Source organism: Leucopleurus acutus (assembly GCF_964270905.1).
Source record: "Leucopleurus acutus genome assembly, chromosome: 15".
Taxonomy (NCBI): Eukaryota; Metazoa; Chordata; class Mammalia; order Artiodactyla; family Delphinidae; genus Leucopleurus; species Leucopleurus acutus.
The window spans coordinates 1,786,963-1,807,706 of record NC_139157.1 but is presented as its reverse complement, the minus strand read 5'-3'; the positions used below and the strand labels follow the sequence as shown (position 1 = coordinate 1,807,706).

Below are 20,744 nucleotides of genomic sequence, written 5' to 3'. Positions count from 1 at the left end.
GGTCCCTCGGCTCTGCGGCCTGCGGGGTCCCCTCCCTGGGCTCCTGTCAGGAGCCCGACGTAGTGGTCAGCGGGCAGAACCGGGGCCGTTTTCAACACCTTTCGTGTACTCCTCCCGGCAAACCCCGAGACATAAACAACCTCACTCTATAAGAGGAAGCAAACCCAGGGAGGTTACGGAGACGCCTGGGGCCTCATAATAGCTAACTGTGGCCCAGCGGGGCCTGAACCCTGGGCTGTGTCCTTCTGCTGAATTTGTGGGGAAGCAAAGGCACCTGGGCCCCAGGCAGATGGGAAGACACGGCACCTACAGTCATATTTATTTACTGTAAACCTGCCAGAGAGTAAATGCAAGAGCACCGGAGAGGAAGCAGCTTCAGGCCTTGGGCAGACAGGTGTGTGTGTGTGTGCGTGTTGTGTGTGTGTGTGTGCGTGTGTGTGTGGTGTGTGTGTGTGTGTGTGTGCGTGTGTGTGTGCGTGTGTGTGTGTGTGTGTCTGCAAGGCTGGGGAGAGACCAAGACAGACGGAGAGAGACAGACAGATAGAGAGAGGATCAAAGAGAAGGAGACAGAGAGAGAGAGAGAGGGAGAGGGAGGGAGGGACACTGACTGATGACTGATTTGACATCTCATCACTGAGGGCTCTCTGTCCGCAGATGCCGCGGTTGCATTTTGCGTGGAGTCTGCATGGGTTTTATGGTTAGTTTGCTCCGTTAGTCTGCCGGTTGCACAGACAGGCCCGGCATCTTCTGGGCGGGGACGCATTCCTGTCTGGTTGTGCTTTGGAACCTGAACCATGAGGAAATGGAGCCTGGCTTCTGAGAAAGATAAACACCGTCAGAAATCCCCAGGGGCCTGAACCCACTGCATCCCCTTCAGCACTGATCTCACATGATCTTGGCCAGAGACACAGCCTGAGGGTTCTCTCCTGTGACACAAGGACGGGGGTCCTGCTGAGGACGAAGGAAGTCTGCAGTTTCCAAATACGGCATTCAAAGCCCCCGAATTGAGAAAAACTCCAACAGACGCAAGAGATAATGTCAAACAGAGCAGGACACACTCCGTAAAGGGAGCTTCACGGCCATGTCTCTGGGGTGGCCGGCAAGGGACACAGACTGTGGACACTGCTGGGACCGAGGCGGGGCCAGAAGCCTGGCTCTGGATCCTCTCCCAGGACCCTCGCCTGCTCAGCGGCCCTGGCAAATACTGGGTTCCCATCGCCTCTTGTGCCACACGGTTGAGATTTAGACCATTAAAGAAAATACCCTGTGTACTATCTTTTATCCAAAACCTCCACCATGGGTGGGTTTGACGTTTTCCTCCAAATATCAGAGCAGTTTTATAGAAAGCTCAGGAAGACCCTTTCACCTCTGTTAGTAAGCGGATTCTGTGAAGCCCACGTGGGAATTCTATCCAGATAGACTCCAAGTCTGCTCTGGGCCCTTTGAAATGGTTGCACTTTTGAGACAGAAAGAAAGAGAGTGACAGAAAGCAGCCACTCTCCTTCACTTTTAGAAACCTCTGCCCAGGTCAAACAGGTGGACTTCTTTGTTCTAAAATGTTAATCTTTTTAAAGTGTGAATCCCTGAAGTGCGTCCTGAAACTAGCTGTTCGTTACATGAATATCTAATGTCTAGTACAAGATCTACTACCATTTTAGCTTGTTTTCTTACCGTTTTCCTTCAAAAGTTCCTACCAACTGTGCATTTAGCCCCAGGGTGGGGCTGTGGCGGTCCAGAGCCCCACGTGGGCTACTGGGGAAGACGTTCCCCACCTCCCCCAAGCCTTCTTTCTACCTCAGGCCCTCAGAAGCAGCTTTGAATAATTCAGGATAAAACTGCTTCACGAACTGAAGGTGCTGCTCTCCGCAGGCAGCTTCCCTGAAAATCCTACCTTCCTGAGAAGTTGAGGGAAACTTCCTTTGAAAAATAAACACCATAAAAGGGTTTCTTCTCCAAAGCATTTTTATGCTCAATTCCGGAGTGTTGGGACGAGTGTGGAGCGCACTCATGTGCAATGCATTTTCCCACCTCGGGTGAAAGAGTGTCCACATGATGGGGAAGGATTAGGGTTTGCTGAGCACCTACTACATTCCTGAGGGCAGGGAGGCTAAAAGGGAAAGACTGACTTGCAAAGACAAAGGCATAATCGGCTGTTTATTCATGTTGAGGGTTTGACCTGGATTCAGAGTCCACCCCAGTTTCCACAGCGCAGTCCTGCAACCATTTCTTAAAGGGAACGCTTTTGGGGGGAAACTGTTCAACAGGCTGGGGTACACCGAGCGCCCAGCCCAAGTGGAACAGGATGGAGGGAAGCAAGCACGGGGCTCACGGCACAGGCAGCTGGGAGGCCAGCACCCCAACGAATCTGCAGTCCCAGAGTTCTGGGTGAAGGTCTCCACTGGGGCCAAGGTGGGGTGACGTGCGCAGAGTCACAGCCTAACCTGGGGGACGATGCACCAGGGACGGGTCCATCATCTCCTCTGAGGGGACTCCTTTTGAAGGGCAGCTTCGGGGAGAAAGCAAAGTGTCCAGATGACACAGACCTGCACGTCTAACACCGTGCGAGGCTGGGCCCGTCTTCAGCCACGAAAGGTCCCTTTGTGTCTGTGGCTCCCGGGCCCGGACAGGCCCTGCTGTCGCCCCGCGACCTCACACCATGGTCATGACCTTCAGAGCAGCCGGCTGGAACCTGCGGAGCCTCTTCTTCAGGGCCTTGGAGGCCTTGACGCGGCACAGCCTGGGCACCGGCGGCAGAGGGGGCCTGGAGCTGGCCGGGGCCCGCTGGCTGGAGCTTCCCCCGCCCTGGCCGCTGCCCTCCGAGGTGCTGCCACTGGACTCCGCATCCCCGAAGCGGTTGGCCGTGTGGTCGCTGGCCTCGTCCCCGCTGCTCTCCGCGACGGTGGAGCGCAAGAGGGACGCGCACTCGGCCGAGCGCTCCGAGCCGTCCGACCCGCTCCGGGCTCGGGCGTCCTGGCGGGGCAGCCTGGGCCTGGGTCTGGCGCACACGGGCCGCGGGCCACCCCCTCTCCGGGCCGCCGGCCTATGGGGCCCCAGGCTGGGGTCCGGGCGGGCCCGGGCTGAGATCTCTACGGAGGACTGCCACCTGCGCTGCTTCCTCCGGGCCTCCCCCCCGCTTGCCACCAGCGGGGCTGCTTCCAAGGGGAACAAGCCCTGAGCTGACACCTGGTGACCCTCTGGTCGGGCCACCAGCAGGGGGACGAAGACAGACACGGGGTAGAGGCTGGACTCAGAGCAGGACCGGCCGGGCGCCGCCCTGGCCAGGGGGGACCTCCTGAGACCACCTCCCGACTCAGGGGGCGGCCGGGGGCCCCCGAGGGCACCCCACTGAAGCTGCGGCCCCCCAAGCCTCAGCGCCTTGTCGCTGGCCCCCCTCTTGATCTTCACAGGCTTGGCCTTGGGGGGCCCCACAGGGAGAGCTCCTCTGGCAGCAAAGTGCGGGCGGACACAGTGTCCAGGGGCCCGAGGGGGGCCCTCCCCCCCCGCCCCCCCGCCCGGCGACCTGCCTCTGCCCGTCCAGCCGTGGAGAGCTGGCTGCTGACCCCGCAAGCAGGGAGCAGGGGCCTGGCCACAGCCCAGCCATGGGGAGCCTGGACGGGCCTCCCGGTGCACGCAGCTGCGCGAGGGTCTGGGGCCCTCCTCTGGACGGCTGCTGGGGTGCAGGGTGCATACAAGGGGCACAGGCCCCGGCTGCTCGAGGCTGTCCCCACGGGCGGCCCCGCTCTGGGCCTCCCCTCCCACCTCCGCTCTCCCCCCGGCGCACACCGGCTTCTCCAGGCCACCTTCACTGTCCGCCCCCCGGACCCCGAGCCCCTGCGGGGATAGGGATGCCTCCCGTCCTGGGGGTCCACGCTCAACCACACTGCCCCTCGCAGGGGGCCCTCGGCCCTGCAGTCGCAGCAGCCTCTCTATGTAGGCGCTGGCTGGGCCAGCCTTGAGGCCCAGTCCAGTCTGAATGGAGCTCGGACCTGTGGCGCCAGGGAGGGGCTGACTGGGGGGCGAGTGGCCATCGCTCGGTGCGGTCTCCTTGGTCAGAGTAAAGAGGGGGCTCTGCAAAGCCACGGCGTGCAGGGGGCTGGGGTACGGGTACACCTCCCTGCCCCCCTTGGACACCAGGTCACACTGGTACTTGGGGTCCATGCCGCGGCAGAGGAAGGAAGTGGCCTTGGGGTGTGCCCTGGCTTTCTGGAGCCCCACTTCAGCCGGCAGGGCTCTTTCAAGGTCACCTGGGAAGGAGAAAAAGAACAAAACATAAATAAGGGAAGAAGCAAGCACAATCCTGGGGCACGAGGCCCTCCCCCCGGGCAGGACGAGGCCCCGGCCTTGCACGTTCCACGCCTGGACACGCTGGTGTCTGCTCTACACGTCCCATCACCCGGCTCCCATCACGTTCCTTCCAGCCACAGCCTAGAAGGCGAGTCCTAGACCCTAACGTTCAGTTCCTGCCCTTGTTCACTGAAGGTGCGTAGGACGCCGAGGGAGATGGGGCGCCGGTGACCACACGGCCATCAGGACAAGGGCTCGGAACAGACCTTCCCTGAGGCATTCACAGATGTGCAAGAAAGAAAACCCATGGATCCTAACGGCCCAGGTCTAGCATAAGGAATAAGATGCATTTTTTCCTTTTGGGACACTCTGAAGAAAAAGAAAGGCTGTTCCCTGGCCAGTGGGGGGAACCGCATGTGAAGTGAACTCTCTCAACGCCCACTTGCAGCGCTGCTCCCACCCTAGTCCCCGGCAGTGGCCACGAGGGCCGTGGAAGGGTGTGAACGGATGTTCATTTTAAATAAGACAAGAAGCCTTTTATTGCAACAGCCCTGCTACAAGGAACACAGGTGGGCGTTTGATGCCTATCTCCATCCAAAACCCAAAAAAGCCCACAGAAAATATGGGACTCGGGAACCACCCCCTTCCTTGTATGGGGCTCGGAGACCGCACCCCTCCGTGTATAGGGCTCGGGGACCGCCCCCCTCCTTGTATGGGGCTCGGGGACCGCCCCCCTCCTTGTATGGGGCTCGGGGACCGCACCCCTCCGTGTATGGGGCTCGGGGACCGCACCCCTCCTTGTATGGGGCTCGGGGACCGCCCCCCTCCGTGTATAGGGCTCGGGGACTGGCCCCTCCTTGTATGGGGCTCGGGGACCACCCCCCCTCCTTGTATGGGGCTCGGGGACCGCACCCCTCCGTGTATAGGGCTTGGCGCCGCCCCTGCTCCCACCTCCCCTTACCTGTGGACACTGGGCGGGGCCGGGACTCGCCTTGCAGCAGCTGGCCGGTGCCCCCCTCACTGGCCTGGGGTTCCCACGCAGTCAGGGGGACCCCACACACCGTGGTCTCATCTGCTGACCGGGGCCGGCAGTCCCCCGCGCTGGGCCTGGCCTTCGGGGTGGCAGGCAGCACAGCGCCCAGAGAGGAGGACACGCAGTCGCTGCACACAGACGTGCAGGAGGTGGACAGGGAACAGGACCCGCCGTCGCTCAGCTCGTAGAAGCCTGCACAGAGGCGCAGAGGCTGTCGGTGTGGTCTGGGGGGCCCGCGCTGAGGGGCTGGGGGTCTCAGGGAAGCGGGCCCGGGAGCGGGGAGGGGCCCGGGCCGGGGAGGTGCCCGGGGCCAGAATGCCGAGGACGCCTGCCCACCAGTGTCTCCTGTTGCCCACCACCTGCTCATCCCTCTCCTGGGCGAGTGGCTCACGTCCCCCCGTGTGACCTCCGGCTTCCAGCCCTGGAAGAGGGAGGCTGGCATCCTCCCCCGCCCCTCCTCGTGCCCCCAAGCTCATCTGAGGCAGCCACCAGAGAAGGGGCAGTATTTGGGGAGGTCCCCCGGCCCGGCCCTGCTACATGATTGACAACCCAGACTGTGACAGGATTTTGCAAACTGAAAAAAAGACAAAGACACGGCAGAGAACACTGTACTTGGGAAGACGCTGGTCCCCTGGGTTTGCCGTCTGAGCTGCTGTCTGAGCCTGGAATCTGGAGAGAAAGCCCATGTGCCCAGGACCATGAAGGTCAGAACGACCCTAACCATCGCTACGTGACCTTGAAAGGAGGGTGCACAGGGCCGCAGGAGAGGAGACTGTACTGAGTTTAGACTGTAGACTTAAAAAAATACTTTTGCTGTCACATAAAAGTTATTATTTACAATCTCCATGCTGGTTCAACATAAACAGAATCTGTCTCAGCCAGAGACAGGCGAGAAGCTCATGGGGTTTTTCCATCAAAAGCAGTATTTTTCCAATTAAACAACGAGTATGTACGCACCCACTCTCTCCCTCTCTCTCCCCGTTTTCCCAAGCGCATTTAAATAAAAGTATTAAAAGTATTTCGTCTTCAGTATTCTCCAATAACGTGCTCTTCCAGGCTCGCATAGAGCTCCTGACCCTCCGGTGGCCTGAGCACAGAGGCGGGTTCACCATGTCAGCCCTGCCGGGCAGTGCCACGCCCTGGAGTGAGGGACAGATGGTCCAGGGCCCGCGTGGACGCCATACCCGAGCTGGGCCTGCTGTCGCTGTCCGGGGCCTCGCTGGAGGTTCTGCGCACGTCCAGCTGCAGCTCGCTGATCTGCTGGTCCAGCTGGTCCAAGTGGGTTTTCAGGCCGACGTCCTGAAGTCTTAAACGGTTCTCAGAAGGAAAACAGGGAGACATAAAGCTGCTCTGTGTACAGAAGTGGAAGCTGGAGGCTCCACGTGAAGCGACATCACACATACAACTTAACCCCGCAAACCCACAGGCCAGCTCCCACCTGACGGCTCCCCCTTCCTCAGGCCGGACACCGTCTCTAGGACCCCTCCCGCCTCCAGCATGTCTTCCCAAGTGCAGACTTTTCTTTGCCAGCAATTTTCCATTAGACATTTCTTTATAAGAATACGGAGTAATACAGCTCATGAGAGTGGAATGAGGACCAAAAGCAGCCAAGGACACCCCCCCGGCAGGAGCCACCGCTAATATTTTCAGTCTTTTTCTACGTAAGACTCTACTTTCCTGGGCTCGCGCCTCGTGGACCTTGCGTTCGGTGCCTGTATCACCACGTTCCTTCCCCGCAGCCCGTCCACGGCCCCGGGGGGGGGGGGGCTGAGCTGTCGGCTCTTCAGGGGGACAGGAAAGTCCTGCCTCTGCAGCGTCTTAGCTCCCATAGCACAGGTGGCATTTTGACCGGTTACGGCTCTGTAGGGCTTTCAGCGAAGAGGGAGGGACGCTGCAGGAGGAGAGAGCCCAGCGCCTGGGATCAGCGCAGCCTGAACACCTGCCCCAGGAGGCAGGGTCTTTCTGGTCTTAGGGTCCACATCTCAACTCTGTCCTCCGAGGCTCTAGCTTCTCCAGGCCTCAGCTTCCCTGGCTGTAAAACGGGTTACTGTGAGTGTCAACCACACATATCCGTGTGTGTATATCATGTAATATACATACAGCACACGCATGTGGTTAACGCTCACAATATACATTCACACACACACACACACACACACGTGAATCATATATCTGTAAAACAACACTGTTTCAGAAATGCTGACTTCCCGCCTTCAGTGATAAAACTTCACCTTGTTTTCAAGGTCCACTGCCTAAATTTCTTGTTTTGATTAGCAATTAAGTTTAAGGCAAATAATTAATGAATGCGATTATGCCGGTCACCCTGTTTGAGAAAATGATCAATTGTGTTTCAAATTCTTATATAGGAAATGAGGAATTACTTCAGTAGCTTCAATAATCTGAGAAGTCAGTCCAAGGGGGAAGCAGGTGGCGGTAACTTGATTCTTACGGGAGAACTACGTTGGCGCAGACTGTTCCCATACCACCAGGGGTAGGGGCCGAGGGCCCAGCACCTGGTGAGTGGCAGACCACCACACCCAAATCCACTTTCCTCTGGACCCAGTGCAAGGGTCTCAGAACAGCCTCCAAGTCTTGTAGCAAGAGAGTCTCCCAGCCTCAGGTAATAGTATCTGTAAACATAACACTGCAAAAAACCAGAATTTAATCAAACCGTACACACCCAGGACCACCCAGAGTAGCCTCAACATCCTGGCACGTTTTCACAAAGGGAAACGCTCCCCAGGTCGGCACTACCTGACAGCCGGAGCGGCGGGGGCAGCAAAGGTGGGCTCCCGGCCCATCACTACCCAAGTAAAAAACACTCAGACAAACGGCGGGAATTTTTACTGCAAATGACTTTTCTTCTAATGTCGTAAAATGAGACCACGGTACTGGCGGAGAGTTCAGTTCCTCTGTTTGACCACGCTTCGACGTTTATAAACATGGATTTTGACCCCTTCTCTTCCAAATCACGATGTCCTCTTTCTTCTGAAGGGGGACCTCTCTGGATTCCATAGTTGGCTTCTCTCCTCCCTCTCCAATCCCCCTCCCCCCCGGAAAACTGACCCTGGCGTGTTTGTGCTGGAATAATTGCTTTGTGATTAATGTTTGCCCAGCCCGGCCTGCAGCTGGTGGCTTCTGACTAGTGTTGAGGGGCACAGCCACGCAGACCCCCGGGTGCGTCCCCAGGACCCCGCTGCATGGCGACAGGGCTTTGTCACCCAGGATTGGCACTGTCCTCCGTAACCCTTCCCCCGTCCCTCGCTGGGGGTTTTTATGTCTCCGCTTTTCACTAACTCCTCGGTCTCTAACTCTGTGCTAAGTCAAAGGTTCCTCACGGCACCAGGACTGAGCATACCCCACTGCGGAGCCAGGCACACAGCATCGACTTCCATGTATTTCTGCAGGGAAAATGTGTTACAGCGATGTCACACGGGTTCCCTCCAGAGCAGCGAGCCAGTCTGTGTGGCCACCAGCCCTCCCTACTCACCGCAGGCCTCCAGGCTCAGGGGCAGGGCAGCACATCCTGTCTGAATCCCCTGAACCCGGGCGAGGGGCAGGGGGTCCGGTGTAAGGGAGAGCACAGCCCGGTTCCCAGGAGCTGGGAGCCCCGGGGCATCCGTGCAGACCCCAGGGCTCCCTGCCACACCCGTTAACTCAGACTCTAGGGCACTCCTGGGAATCTGCATTTTGACAAGCTTCCCTGGGACCAATTTTTTATGACCACAAAAGTTTGAGAACTTCTACCCAGGGAATGCAAAACAAATATTGGGCTTAGCCCTTTCTTCGAGATGCGGACTTTACACGCCATGAAAGACTGATGCGATTTCCACCTGCTTTGCCCTTTTGCTCCCCGTCTACAATTCGGCTTTCCAGCCCTCTCAACCTTTACGGCAGATTGAGAGGACAAAAATGAAAACCGTCCCAAAGTTCAGGATACAGAGATGGCATCTAAAACACCTCTGCTCTTTCCTTGAAAGCTGAGAACACGCACAGGAAGCATTTTCCGCATGAGTTCCATGGCACTGCAAGTGCCCTGTGGGCGGGTAAATGTTGCTCCCTAGCTTGAAAAGAGGTCCTTCAAAGGGCCAGGGTCACAGATTAGCCTGGGGCATAACGAGCACGAGTGCCGCAGAAGGAAGCCTTGCGCAGCCCCGTGGATGCGTCCCCCTCCTCTGACCCTGAGCGAGTTCGCTCCCCTGAGAGGTCACGGAGCAAGCGTGGTCGGCCCAAGGAGAACACCAGACGTCGTGGTTACAGCTGCAGAGTCGGACCCTCATTTCCTGCAGTGCTTAATGCCGGCACCTGCCAGGGAGGAGGAGATGCGGCCACCCAGGGTCAGGGCAAGCCGTGACCAGCAAAACAACCACCAGCAGATTCTCCAGCACCAGTTTCCCTGCAGGTCCCCAGAGCCTTTCCTCACATCCCACCTGGGGTGACCGCTGGCGCCTCCTGGTGGGAGATGGAGCTTCCAGGCTCCTCTGGGGTATCCAAATCTTTCCAAGTCAGTGTTGCTGGGAACGCAATGCTTATAAAAATGGGAATGGCAGCCTCTTCTCGGGGAATGACAATCTCCCGGGAAGGCACAGACAGGTGAGCACAGGACCGGCCAAACAGTAAGGGCTGCTTTGGTCAGAGGTCATGGGGGTTACATTAGCTTAGAAATACAGAACGTGGAGATAGTAAATACTGAAACCATCTTCCGCTTTGTTACAGCAGTAAAACTCGCTCATTTATTTATTCAACAAATACTAAGTACCTACTGCACGCTTCCTGTTGTGACTGTAGACGCAGCAATTAAAAAGGTGTAGCTCGTTCGTTCTGGTAAGTGTTAATGTGATGTCTTCTCCTAATTGCAGTTTAAATCCCCCCCCCCCCGGCCCCAAAATGCTCAAGCTCATTCTCACTTGGGAATGTCTGTGGGACAAAACTTTTATCTGGGTCAGATAAAAGTTCTTCCTGTCTCCACACCTGAATGGTGACCCATGCCCCGGTTAACCCCAGGGTGTGGGTAGGAGGGGCCCCGATTAGCCGGGAGTTACTGAAGTGTGGACCTGGGGCTGGAGATGAAGGCCTTTTGATTGTACCCTGCATCATAGAACTAGGATCACTCCTACTTTTTTCTCTGTAAGAAAAATGTGAATGTGTTAATCGCCGGGCTGGTGTCACACACATTCAATTATTCTTCTCTTTTGATCACATAATCTGTGCCAAGAACAAAGTTTCAAGACAAAGGGTGCGTGTTCCTTCTGGTCCCCACATTAAAAAATAAATAAATAAAACAAAAAAAAAAACCTGTTTGATCTTCTCTCCCAAAAGGCTCCCCGTAATTAGAGGCTGAGGACTCACAAGTCTGATCTGTACATTACTTAAGCCAAGTTAATCATCAACTGCGTTCTAGCTCCCCCAACAGAACAACTCACAGCAGCATCGCAAAGCTCCTTCCTGCCACACGCACGTCATGCATCTTTGCAGGCTCTGTGTGCCCCTCCGAGCTCCAGTTGAAGGTAGGACGCACGCACACACACACCCACACACACACAGGTAAGCTAAACCTGCAGCTGTGACTGGATAAGATGGGGGGTGAGAAGCCTATGGAAGTTCCACTCGGTAACTAGCTCCTTCCTTTGCATAGCAGCCACGGAATCACAGGAGGAGAGGCTGCGCAGTTAGGGCCCCCCCTTGCCATGTGGGAAGATCGCGGGAGTCCTGGGACACATCTTAAGACGCTGAGCTTCCTGATTCTCTAATCCAGAAGCAGCTAACAAATCATTGACACGACTGCGCTAAGCTGGTAGCAAAGCAGCAGCTTCATCCAGGCTACTTTGTAAAGACAGCAGCCTTTCAACAGGGCAGATTTAATTTCTCATTTAAAAGACATTCCCCTTGGAGTACTACAGTCAGCTCTACCAAATAGACATCTTTCTATGCAGCCTTCTAATCTTTCCTTTAAAAAACACTGCAACCCTGCAAAACTCTTGAGTTTTTTCCAATACATGAGATGAAACCATACATTGGATAAATAACTGAGGCAATCACCTGAGGAGTGTCTTCAGTGGTACAAAAGGGACCCGCGTTTGGAGGAGCCCAGCGGGGAGAAGGCCGGTGGGAAAGCAGGCCCAGGAGGCCCAGCGGGGTTCCACCGCCTCTGCGTTCAGAGGACACACCTCTTTTCATAGGTCAGGTTACATTTTAAAGTCGGAGAGGCCCTCATCGGATACACGCTCTCCCCAACATCTCATTACAGTGACACGAGCCCAGAGCTCAACCTGAGCACATCACTGGGGACAATTCGGGGGACACTTGGCACGCTGGCACTGCTGTCCCCAGACCCACGCAGCAGGGAGAGGCTGGCACCGGGCGCAGGACACCAGAATCCCAAGTAGCCCCCAGCAGGGGAAACCGATTTAATGCGTTCTTATCAGCAAAACTCCAACCAACAGGAGTACATACTAAAGTCGGTCTGCGCCGGGAAGTAGGCAGAGCCGGGCGCAGCCCCGATGCGCGGCTCGGCGCGGGCGGCCCGGCCGGGCTGCTTTCAGGGCCCGGATGCCTAGCCTCGCGCCTCGGGCCTCCGCGTCCCTCTCATTCGGGACCGAGCTGCGTCCTTCGAAATCGCCGAGGGTGCCCCCCGATCGGTCGGGCGGCCCGTCCGCCTGTTGCCTGCCGGGTGGACCGGGTCCCCGCGGCCCCGCGCGCCCGGAGCGGCCCCGCGACCCCCGCACGCGCTCCTTACCAGCTGCTCCTGCAGCGCCGCCAGCGCCGCCTCCAGCCGCAGCTCGTGTGCGCGGGGGCCGCGGGGGGCGGCGGGCCCGGGCGGGGGCTGCACGGCCAGGGCGCCCCACACGCGCGCCTGTTGCCTGGCGCGGAGCCCCTGCAGCTCGTGCAGCCCCGCGAGGGCCGCGCGCAGCCTGGCGCCCACCCTGCGGCGGTCCCAGCCCGCGGGCCCCGGCGGGCCGCCCGGCGCCCACATCCCGCGTTCGACCTGCGCGGCTGCCCGGAGCCTCCCCGGCCTCCGAGCGGCGCCGGGCGGTGCGCGCGGCCTCCGCGCCGCCTCTCCCCGCCCCCGGCCCGCGGGTCGCCGAGGCGGGGTGGGACCTATCGGTGGCAGAGGAGGCGGTGTCTGCACACGCCCCGGGGTCACAGCGGCCGCCCCCGGGCCCGCCCCGTTGGCGGAGCCCCACGCCCTTGGGGACCCGGGCCGCGCGCTCCGGGGCGCCCGGAAGGCGCGCGGTGACCCTTGGAGGGGACCCGAGGGAAGGAGGAGCCGGGTGGGCGCGGGTGAAGGAGCGAAAGTGGACCAAACACGGAGAAAGGTCTTGTTCAGGTTAGAAGCAATGTTTTTAAGGTAAATTATTGGATAGCTCCCCATTGTAAGGACTGTGTTACCATTATGAACTCACTAGCACTTTGAAAAAACTCCACTTTTCCTGGAAACCTCAGCTTGTCTTTTTTTTTTTTAAATAATAGTAGCTTTACTGAGATATAATTCACATACCATTTGATTCCCTTATTTAACACGTACAATCCAATGGTCCCTTAGTATTGCATATTCACCAAGTTGTGCAACTATCACCGCAATCCATTTTATAACATTTTTTACCACCCCCCAAAGAAGCTCTGTGCCCCTTAGCGGTCACCCTCCATTTCCCCGCTGCACCCAACACTAAGCTGCCTGTTTGGGAGGTTTTATATAAATAGAATCACACAATAGGTGGCCTTTCAGGACCGGCTTCTTTTACTGAGTATATTTTCAAGGTTCATCCACGTTGTAGCAAGTATCAGTACTTCACTCCTTTTTATTGCTAAATAATGTTCCGTTGTATGGCAGGACCAGTTTTTATTTATCCATTTATTCCTTAACGGGTTGTTTCCACTTTCTGACCATTATGAATAGTGCTACTGCTATGGCTGTTCATGTACAAGTTTTTGTGTAGAAGCATGTTTTCATTTCTCTTGGGTGTTTACCTAAGAGTGGAATTGCTGGCTCATAGGTAACTTCTGTGTTTAATCTTTTGAGGAACAGCCAGACTGCTTCCCAAAGTGGCTGCACCGTTTCACGTTCCCACCAGCACCGCATGAACCCTCCAAATGCTCCACGCCGTCACCAGCGTTCGTCTTCTTGGTCTCAGCCATTCCAGTATGTAGGAAGTGGTATCCCATTGTGATTTGATTTCCGTTTCCCTGATGGCAAGTGACGCTGGTATCTTTCCATGCACTTATTGGCTACTTGTGTGTCTTCTTTAGAGAAATGTCTGTTCAGATCGTTTGCCTATTTATTGAAACTGGGTTGTCTTTTTATGATTGAGATGTAAATATTCTTTATGTATTCTAGATACAATTCCATTATCAGGTATATGATTTGCGAATATTTTGTTCACTCTGTGGGGTATCCTTTCACTTTCTTGATAGTGTACTTTGCAGCAAAACGTTTTTAATTTTGATTAAGTCCAATTTATCTAGTTTTCTTTTGTTGCCTGTACTTTGGGTGTCATATCTGAGAAAACATTGCCTACTCCAAGGTCAAAGATTACTTCTGTGTTTTTTTCTAAGATTTTAAAAATAGTTTTAGTGCTTACGTTTAAGTCTTTGATCTGTTTTTAGTTAATTTTTGTACAGGATGTGAGGTAGGGGTCCAACTTCATTTCTAAACGTGTGGGTATTCAGTTTTCCCAGAACCATTGGTTGCAAAGACAATTCTTTCCCCATTAAATTGTCTTGGGACATTTGCTGAAAATCAGTTGATTCAGAAAAATCAATTTCTGGATTCTCAATTCTATTTCACTGGTGTATATGTCTATCCTTATGCCAATTCCACATCGTTTTGGTTACTGTAGCTTTGTGGTAAGTTTTAAAGTCAGGAAATGCGAGTCATCCAACTCTGTTCTTTTTCAAGACTGTTTTGGCAATTCAGGCTCCCTTGCATTTCCACATGGATTTTAAGATCAGCTTGTCAATTTCTGCAAAGAAGCCAGCTGGCATTTTGATGGAGATTGCAGAGGAATCTGTCAATCGATTGGAGAAGTATTGCTACCTTAAGGTTGAGATGTCTGAACTATAAACACGGGATGTTTTCCATTTGTTTAGGCCTTCTTCAATTAACAGTGTTCTGTAGTTTTCAGTGTACAAGTCTTGCACTTCTTTTGTTAAATTTATTTCTAAACATTTTATTCTTTTTCAAATTATTGTAAATGGAAATGTTTTTCAGTTTCATTTTCAGAATGTTCATTGCTAGTGTATAGAAATAAGTAACTGATTTTTGTATATTGATCTAAGCAAACTTGTTGAATTTTTTATTAGTTCTAATGGATTTTTAGCAGATTCCTTTGCATTTTTAAAAATTTTCAAGATCACATCATCTGGAAATAGATATTTTCACTTCTTACTTTTGTATTTGGATGCGTCTAAATTCTTTTTCTTGCCTTATTGCTCTGCCTAGACCTTCCAGTACATGTTGAATAGAAGTGGTGAGAACAGGTATCCTTGCCTTTTTCCTGTTCTTGGGGTGGAGGGAGGAGCATTCAGCCTTTAACTATTGAGTATGGTGTTAGCTGCAGGTTTTTCTTTAGATGCCTTTTATCAGAATGAGGAAGTTCCTTTTGATTCCTACTTTCTTGAGTGTTTGTATCATTGAGTTTTTCGGGTTATTTTATGTTTCTTTTGTGTTTTCCTTTGTTGTCTGTACTTGTCTTATCTAATATTGAGAAAAAGCATGAGACTGAGACTTAAGCGGCCTCAGTTCTAACCTCTTTTGCCTTCAGTTTTCTCAACTATATAATGAGTGTATTGAAGATTGCTGGTGCTGCTTTTTTTAAGAAAAAAAGTTATGATTCCTCCTTACATTTTGTTCCAAAGAGAGATTTAGAGAGCGGGAGAGACTGGATATGATCCCTTTATTGGTTATCTCTCTTCCCCTCATCTATGACTCTCTTAATGGTGTCTTTTGGAGAACAGAGGTTCTTCATTTTTATGGAGTCTTATTTATCACTGATCCTGTTTGTGCCATTTTAAAGAACTTTTTGCTTCAGGAAATTCAGGCTCTTGAAGATATTATTTAAAGCTGCTTCTAGAAACTTTATTATTTTACCTTTCTTATTTAGATCTACAATCCACGTAGAATGGCTTTTTGTTTATTGTATGAGACAGGGAGATCACAATTTACTTTTTCTCAAACACGTCCCAGTGCAATATTTATTGCCCCAAATATCTTAGTGTGTGTTTCCTACACAAAGGTATTATTGTAACCAAATTCGATCATTAAATCAGGAAACTGGTTTGATTCATAATTACTACCTAATGTTCAGGTCCAGTGCAGGTTTTACCAATGATTCCATTTAACATCCTTTGGATCAGAACAACCCGCTCCAGACTTAGCTGTCCTGTCCTGCTGGTCTCTGTCAGCCTGGAGCAGGGGCCCAATCTATCCTTGGCCTATGACTCAGCACTTTTGAAGACTGTGCATTTTCAGGATGCTCCTTGATTTCCTCTTGCTGAAGTTTCCTCCTGGGTCAGGTTATGCTTCTGAGGCAGGAATATGAAGAGTGACACTGTACTCTTGTACATCTCACCAAGGGGCACACAGCTTCAACTTGACCATTCCTGACACTGCCCACACTGCCCACCTCATCTGTATCAGTAGCTGTGTCTTTCACCTGTCCGTCCATCCAGTCATCTGTCCGTGTAAGATCTATCCAGCATCTATCTTTTCTCCATTCCTTCCTTCCTTCATCCATCCGTCTATCGACCAGTCCATTTATCTATCTATCTGTAGCTGATCAATTGTTCAGGATAGGAAGGGAGGGGAAGTGGGGGAAGAAAAGAAAGAAGCAAGAGCCCAAAGAGTGCTGTTGGGTTTTATCCTCCATGTGAGGTGGCAGGAGGAGGGTTCTGGAGTCCTTGGTGCTGGCCTAGGGCAGTGGGTGGGCAGAAATGCTGGACCGCCTCTGCTGAACTGTGGGCAGTTGTGCTCCTGTCTCTGAAGGTGGGCACACCTGGGGTTGGCATGAAGGGCTCTATGTGGCCAGTTGCCCCTACACTCTGACCTCTGATGTTCTGAGATTTAGGGGTGCGTTGAGGGGGGCTGAGGGCTCTCCACTCCCCAAAATGTGCTGGGAGCCTTGCTGAGGGGGAAGCTCCTGCGTCCTTAGTGCTCTTGGGAGCGACTACCACATTCCCGTCCCCTCCATCCCCGGGGCGGGAAGGATGCTGGGTGTAGACTGCAGCTCCTGCCCTGGGCTTCCGTGAGGCGCGCGTGTCAGCTGTCACCTACACTCCCCTGGGGTGACAGCGTATTCAGGTCACAGGGGCGAACCTTTCCTTTGTGAGTATTGGAGGGTGTGAAGGTATGTGACTTATTCAATGATTATACATCCACGTAGCTGAAAAGATTATTATTTAACTATAACTAAATAGCAATGAAAGAAATGTTTCTAAGATGCCAAGAAAAAACAAACTGAATTAAATGTTGTAACTGTAAGTGTATGAAAAGTGCACCTGCATACCAGCAGGGCTTATGGAGCATAAGACAATTAAGACAGTCATTGGCAAAGATGGCAGTGTGGGAAGACGCTGAGTTAGTGTTTTCCCACAACTAGGGCACCTGCCAGCCGCTGGTGGGGGAGCCTGATGCCCAAGGAGACGGGAGGAACCCCCAAGTGAACTGGTAGGACATGGGGGGATTGAGGGGGAGGAGAAGTGGAGGCCAGACAGGATTGGAGCCCCTGAGGCCAGGGAGATCAGAGAAGCAGGCGGGAGGGACCCTCCGGGAGGAGTGGAGGGTGATCGCCTGGCCCACTTGGGCACGGGGAGCCTGCTGAGCTCCCAGGCTGATACGCTGCCCTGCAAAGCCCCCTCCAGGCTGTGTGGGTCCTTGGGGGCATAGGAGGGAGGCTGGGGAGATCAGGAGAGGCGGGCGGGAAGGGCCCTCCGGACCAGAGGAGCAGGAGAGGAGAGGAGGGCGTTTGCCCCGCCCACTCGAGCCCGGGAAGCCTGCTGGGCTCCCAGGTGAGGGCTCTGCCCTCTAAGAAGAGGGGTGGGGGCCACGCCTGGGCCCCTTCTGCTCCTTGAGCCTAAGCCCCACCCCCCACAGCCCCCAGGGCCCTTTCCAGCCCTGTGGGTCCTGAGCATAGGCCCCACCCATCCCCCAAACCTCGCCTTGCTTAGGCCCCGTCCTCCACAGCCAAGGTCTTTACTCCCCACCTTTTTCTTTTCTTTCTTCTTCTTCTTTTTTTTTTTTTCTTTTCCCTCCTCCTCTTTTTTATTCTTGTGGTACTGATGTACCTTCTGGTTGTTGACTCATATATATTTTTATATTCCTTCTGACATATCTGTTAGTTTCCTAGTCTAATTTTATTTTTTACTTTGTTATTGTTCTATTTTTTCTTTTCTTTTTTTTGGCCACCGCATGTGGCTTGCGGGATCTTGGTTCACAAGCCGAAGGTCAGGTGAAGCTTCTGCGGTTGGAGCTCTGAGTCCAAACCCCTGGACTAACAGAGAACCTCAGACCCCAGGGAATATTCATCAGAGTGAGGTCTCACCGAGTTCCTCATCTCAGCACCAAGACCCAGCTCTACCCAACAGCCTACTAACTCCAGTGTTGGAAGCCTCAGGCCCAAAAACCAGTAAGACAAGAACACAATCCCACTCATAAAAAAAATTTTTAAAGTGAGACAGCAAAAATATATGTCACAGATGAAGGGGCAAGGTAAAAACCTACAAGACCAAATAAATGAAGAGGAAATAGGCACTCTACCTGAAACAGAATTCAGAGTAATGATAGTAAAGATGATCCAGAATCTCGGAGATAGAATGGAGGCACGGATTGAGAAAATACAAGAAATGCTTAACAAAGATCTAGAAGAACTAAAGAACAAACACACAGAGATGAACAACAAAATAACTGAAAGGAAAAATACACTAGAAGGAATCAATAACAGAATAACTGAGGCAGAAGAACGAATAAGTGAGCTGGAAGACAGAACGGTGGAAAGAACTGCCAAGGAGCAGAATAAAGAGAAAAGAATGAAAAGAATTGAGGACAGTCTCAGAGACCTCTGGGACGACACTAAACGCACCAGCATTCGAATTATAGGGGTCCCGGGAGAAGAAGAGAAAAAGAAAGGGTCTGAGAAAATATTTGAAGAGATTATAGTCGAAAAGTTCCCTAACATGGGAAAGGAAATAGTCACACAAGTCCAGGAAGCACAGAGAGTCCCATACAGGATAAACCCAAGGAAAAACACACCAAGACGCATATTAATCAAACTAACAAAAATTAAATTCAAAGAAAAAATATTAAAAGCAGCGAGGGAAAAACAAAAAATAACATACAAAGGAATCCCCATAAGGTTATCAGCTGATTTTTCAGCAGAAACTCTGCAGGCCAGAAGGGAGTGGCAGGGTGTACTTAAAAGTTATGAAAGAGAAAGACCTACGACCAAGATTACTCTACCCAGCAAGGATCTCATTCAGATTCGATGGAGAAATCAAAAGCTTTACAGACAAGCAGAAGCTGAGAGAATTCAGCACCACCAAACCAGCTCTACAACAAATGCTAAAGGGACTTCTCTAAGTGGGAAACACAAGAGAAGAAAAAGACCCATAAAAGCAAACCCAAAACAATTAAGAAAATGGTAATAGGAACATACATATCAATAATAACCTTGCATGTAAATGGATTAAATGCCCATCCAAAAGATACAGACTGGCTGAATGGATGCAGGTCATGGAAGCAACCTAAGTGTCCATTGACAGATGAATGGATAAAGAAGATGTGGCACATATATACTATGGAATATTACTCGCCATAAAAGGAAATGAAATTGAGTTGTTTGTAGTGAGGTGGATGGACCTAGAGTCTGTCATACAGAGTGAAGTAAGTCAGAAAGAGAAAAACAAATACCGTGTGCTAACACATGTATATGGAATAAAAAAAAAAAGGTTCTGATGAACCTAGTGACAGGGCAGGAATAAAGATGTAGATGTAGAGAATGGACTTGAGGACACGGGGTGGGAGGGGGAAGCTGGGGCGAAGTGAGAGGGGCATGGATATATATACACTACCAAATGTAAAATAGATAGCTTGTGGGAAGCAGCCGCATAGCACAGGGAGATCAGCTCGGTGCTCTGTGAACACCTAGAGGGGTGGGATAGGGAGGGTGGGAGGGAGACGCAAGAGGGAAGAGATATGGGAACATATGTATATGTATAACTGATTCACTTTGTTGTACAACAGAAGCTAACGCAGTATGGTGAAGCAGTTATACTCCAATAAAGATCTATTAAAAAAAAAAAGACAGCCATTGGCAAGTTTGCTGCGGTGGTGGGTGGCTTTCTCCACTGTGCTAATTTACTCTCTTGTTGATCAGTTTATTTGTGCAATAAGCCAATATTCACATACACATGCACACAGCACATCCTCATGCACACAGCCCTACATACTATTAGAAAACTTTTTTTCCCAATCAGATTGGCAGAGATCAGAAAGAACGGTGATCCCTTGTAGCAGGAGATGGTGGGACAACGGGCCCTCACAAGCCCTCCTCCCTCTGACCCCTGCTGGGCACCCCCTTCCTCGCCAATGCCCCGTCCACTCCACCTCAGTCTCCTGTGGCCTCTTCAGCTCCCCAGGACCTTTGCATGTTCTGTGCCCTCTACCCAGAAGGCTCAGCCTCGGTGTCTGCATGGCCTCCCCTCCCCTCCTCTCCTCTTTTTTCAGATCAGTTTCCAGTCAGGCCGGCCCTGACCTTGCTGCACCCCTGGGGCCCTCTGTCCACTTTTAGTTTTCTCAGCACATCATCCTCTCACATTCTTTATAGTTTGCTTGTCTCTTATGATCATTGTTCTTTGTTTGTTTCCCCCACTAGACTGTAAGCCTGGTGAGAATAGAGATCTTTGCTTTTAAACTGGTGTATTTGATTTTATTTTATTATTTTTATTTATTTTTACATCTTTATTGGAGTATAATTGCTTTACAATGGTGTGTTAGTTTCTGCTTTATAACAAAGTGAATCAGTTATACATATACATATGATCCCATATCTCTTCCCTCTTGCGTCTCCCTCCCTCCCACCCTCCCTATCCCACCCCTCTAGGTGGTCACAAAGCACTGAGCTGATCTCCCTGTGCTATGGGGCTGCTTCCCACTAGCTATCTACCTTACGTTTGGTAGTGTATACATGTCCATGCCTCTCTCTGGCTTTGTCACAGCTCACCCTTCCCCCTCCTCATATCCTCAAGTCCATTCTCTACATCTGTGTCTTTATTCCTGTCCTGCCCCTAGGTTCTTCAGAACCATTTTTTTTTTTTTTTTTAGATTCCATATATATGTGTTAGCATATGGTATTTGCCTTTCTCCTTCTGACTTACTTCACTCTGTATGAAAGACTCTAGGTCCATCCACCTCATTACAAATAGCTCAATTTCGTTT

At 52.4% G+C, this 20,744-nt stretch overlaps 1 protein-coding gene across 1 annotated transcript; it reads right to left on the bottom strand.

The window, feature by feature from the left end:
• Window positions 1-2,544: 2,544 nt before the first annotated feature.
• DACT2 (dishevelled binding antagonist of beta catenin 2) lies at window positions 2,545-12,290 on the bottom strand (the record flags this gene model as incomplete). Its single annotated transcript, XM_082855493.1, has 4 exons — window positions 2,545-4,244; window positions 5,246-5,509; window positions 6,502-6,634; window positions 12,054-12,290. 4 exons carry the CDS (start codon window positions 12,288-12,290, stop codon window positions 2,650-2,652), a joined length of 2,229 nt encoding a protein of 742 aa, XP_082711619.1. The 3' UTR covers window positions 2,545-2,649.
• Window positions 12,291-20,744: the final 8,454 nt, after the last annotated feature.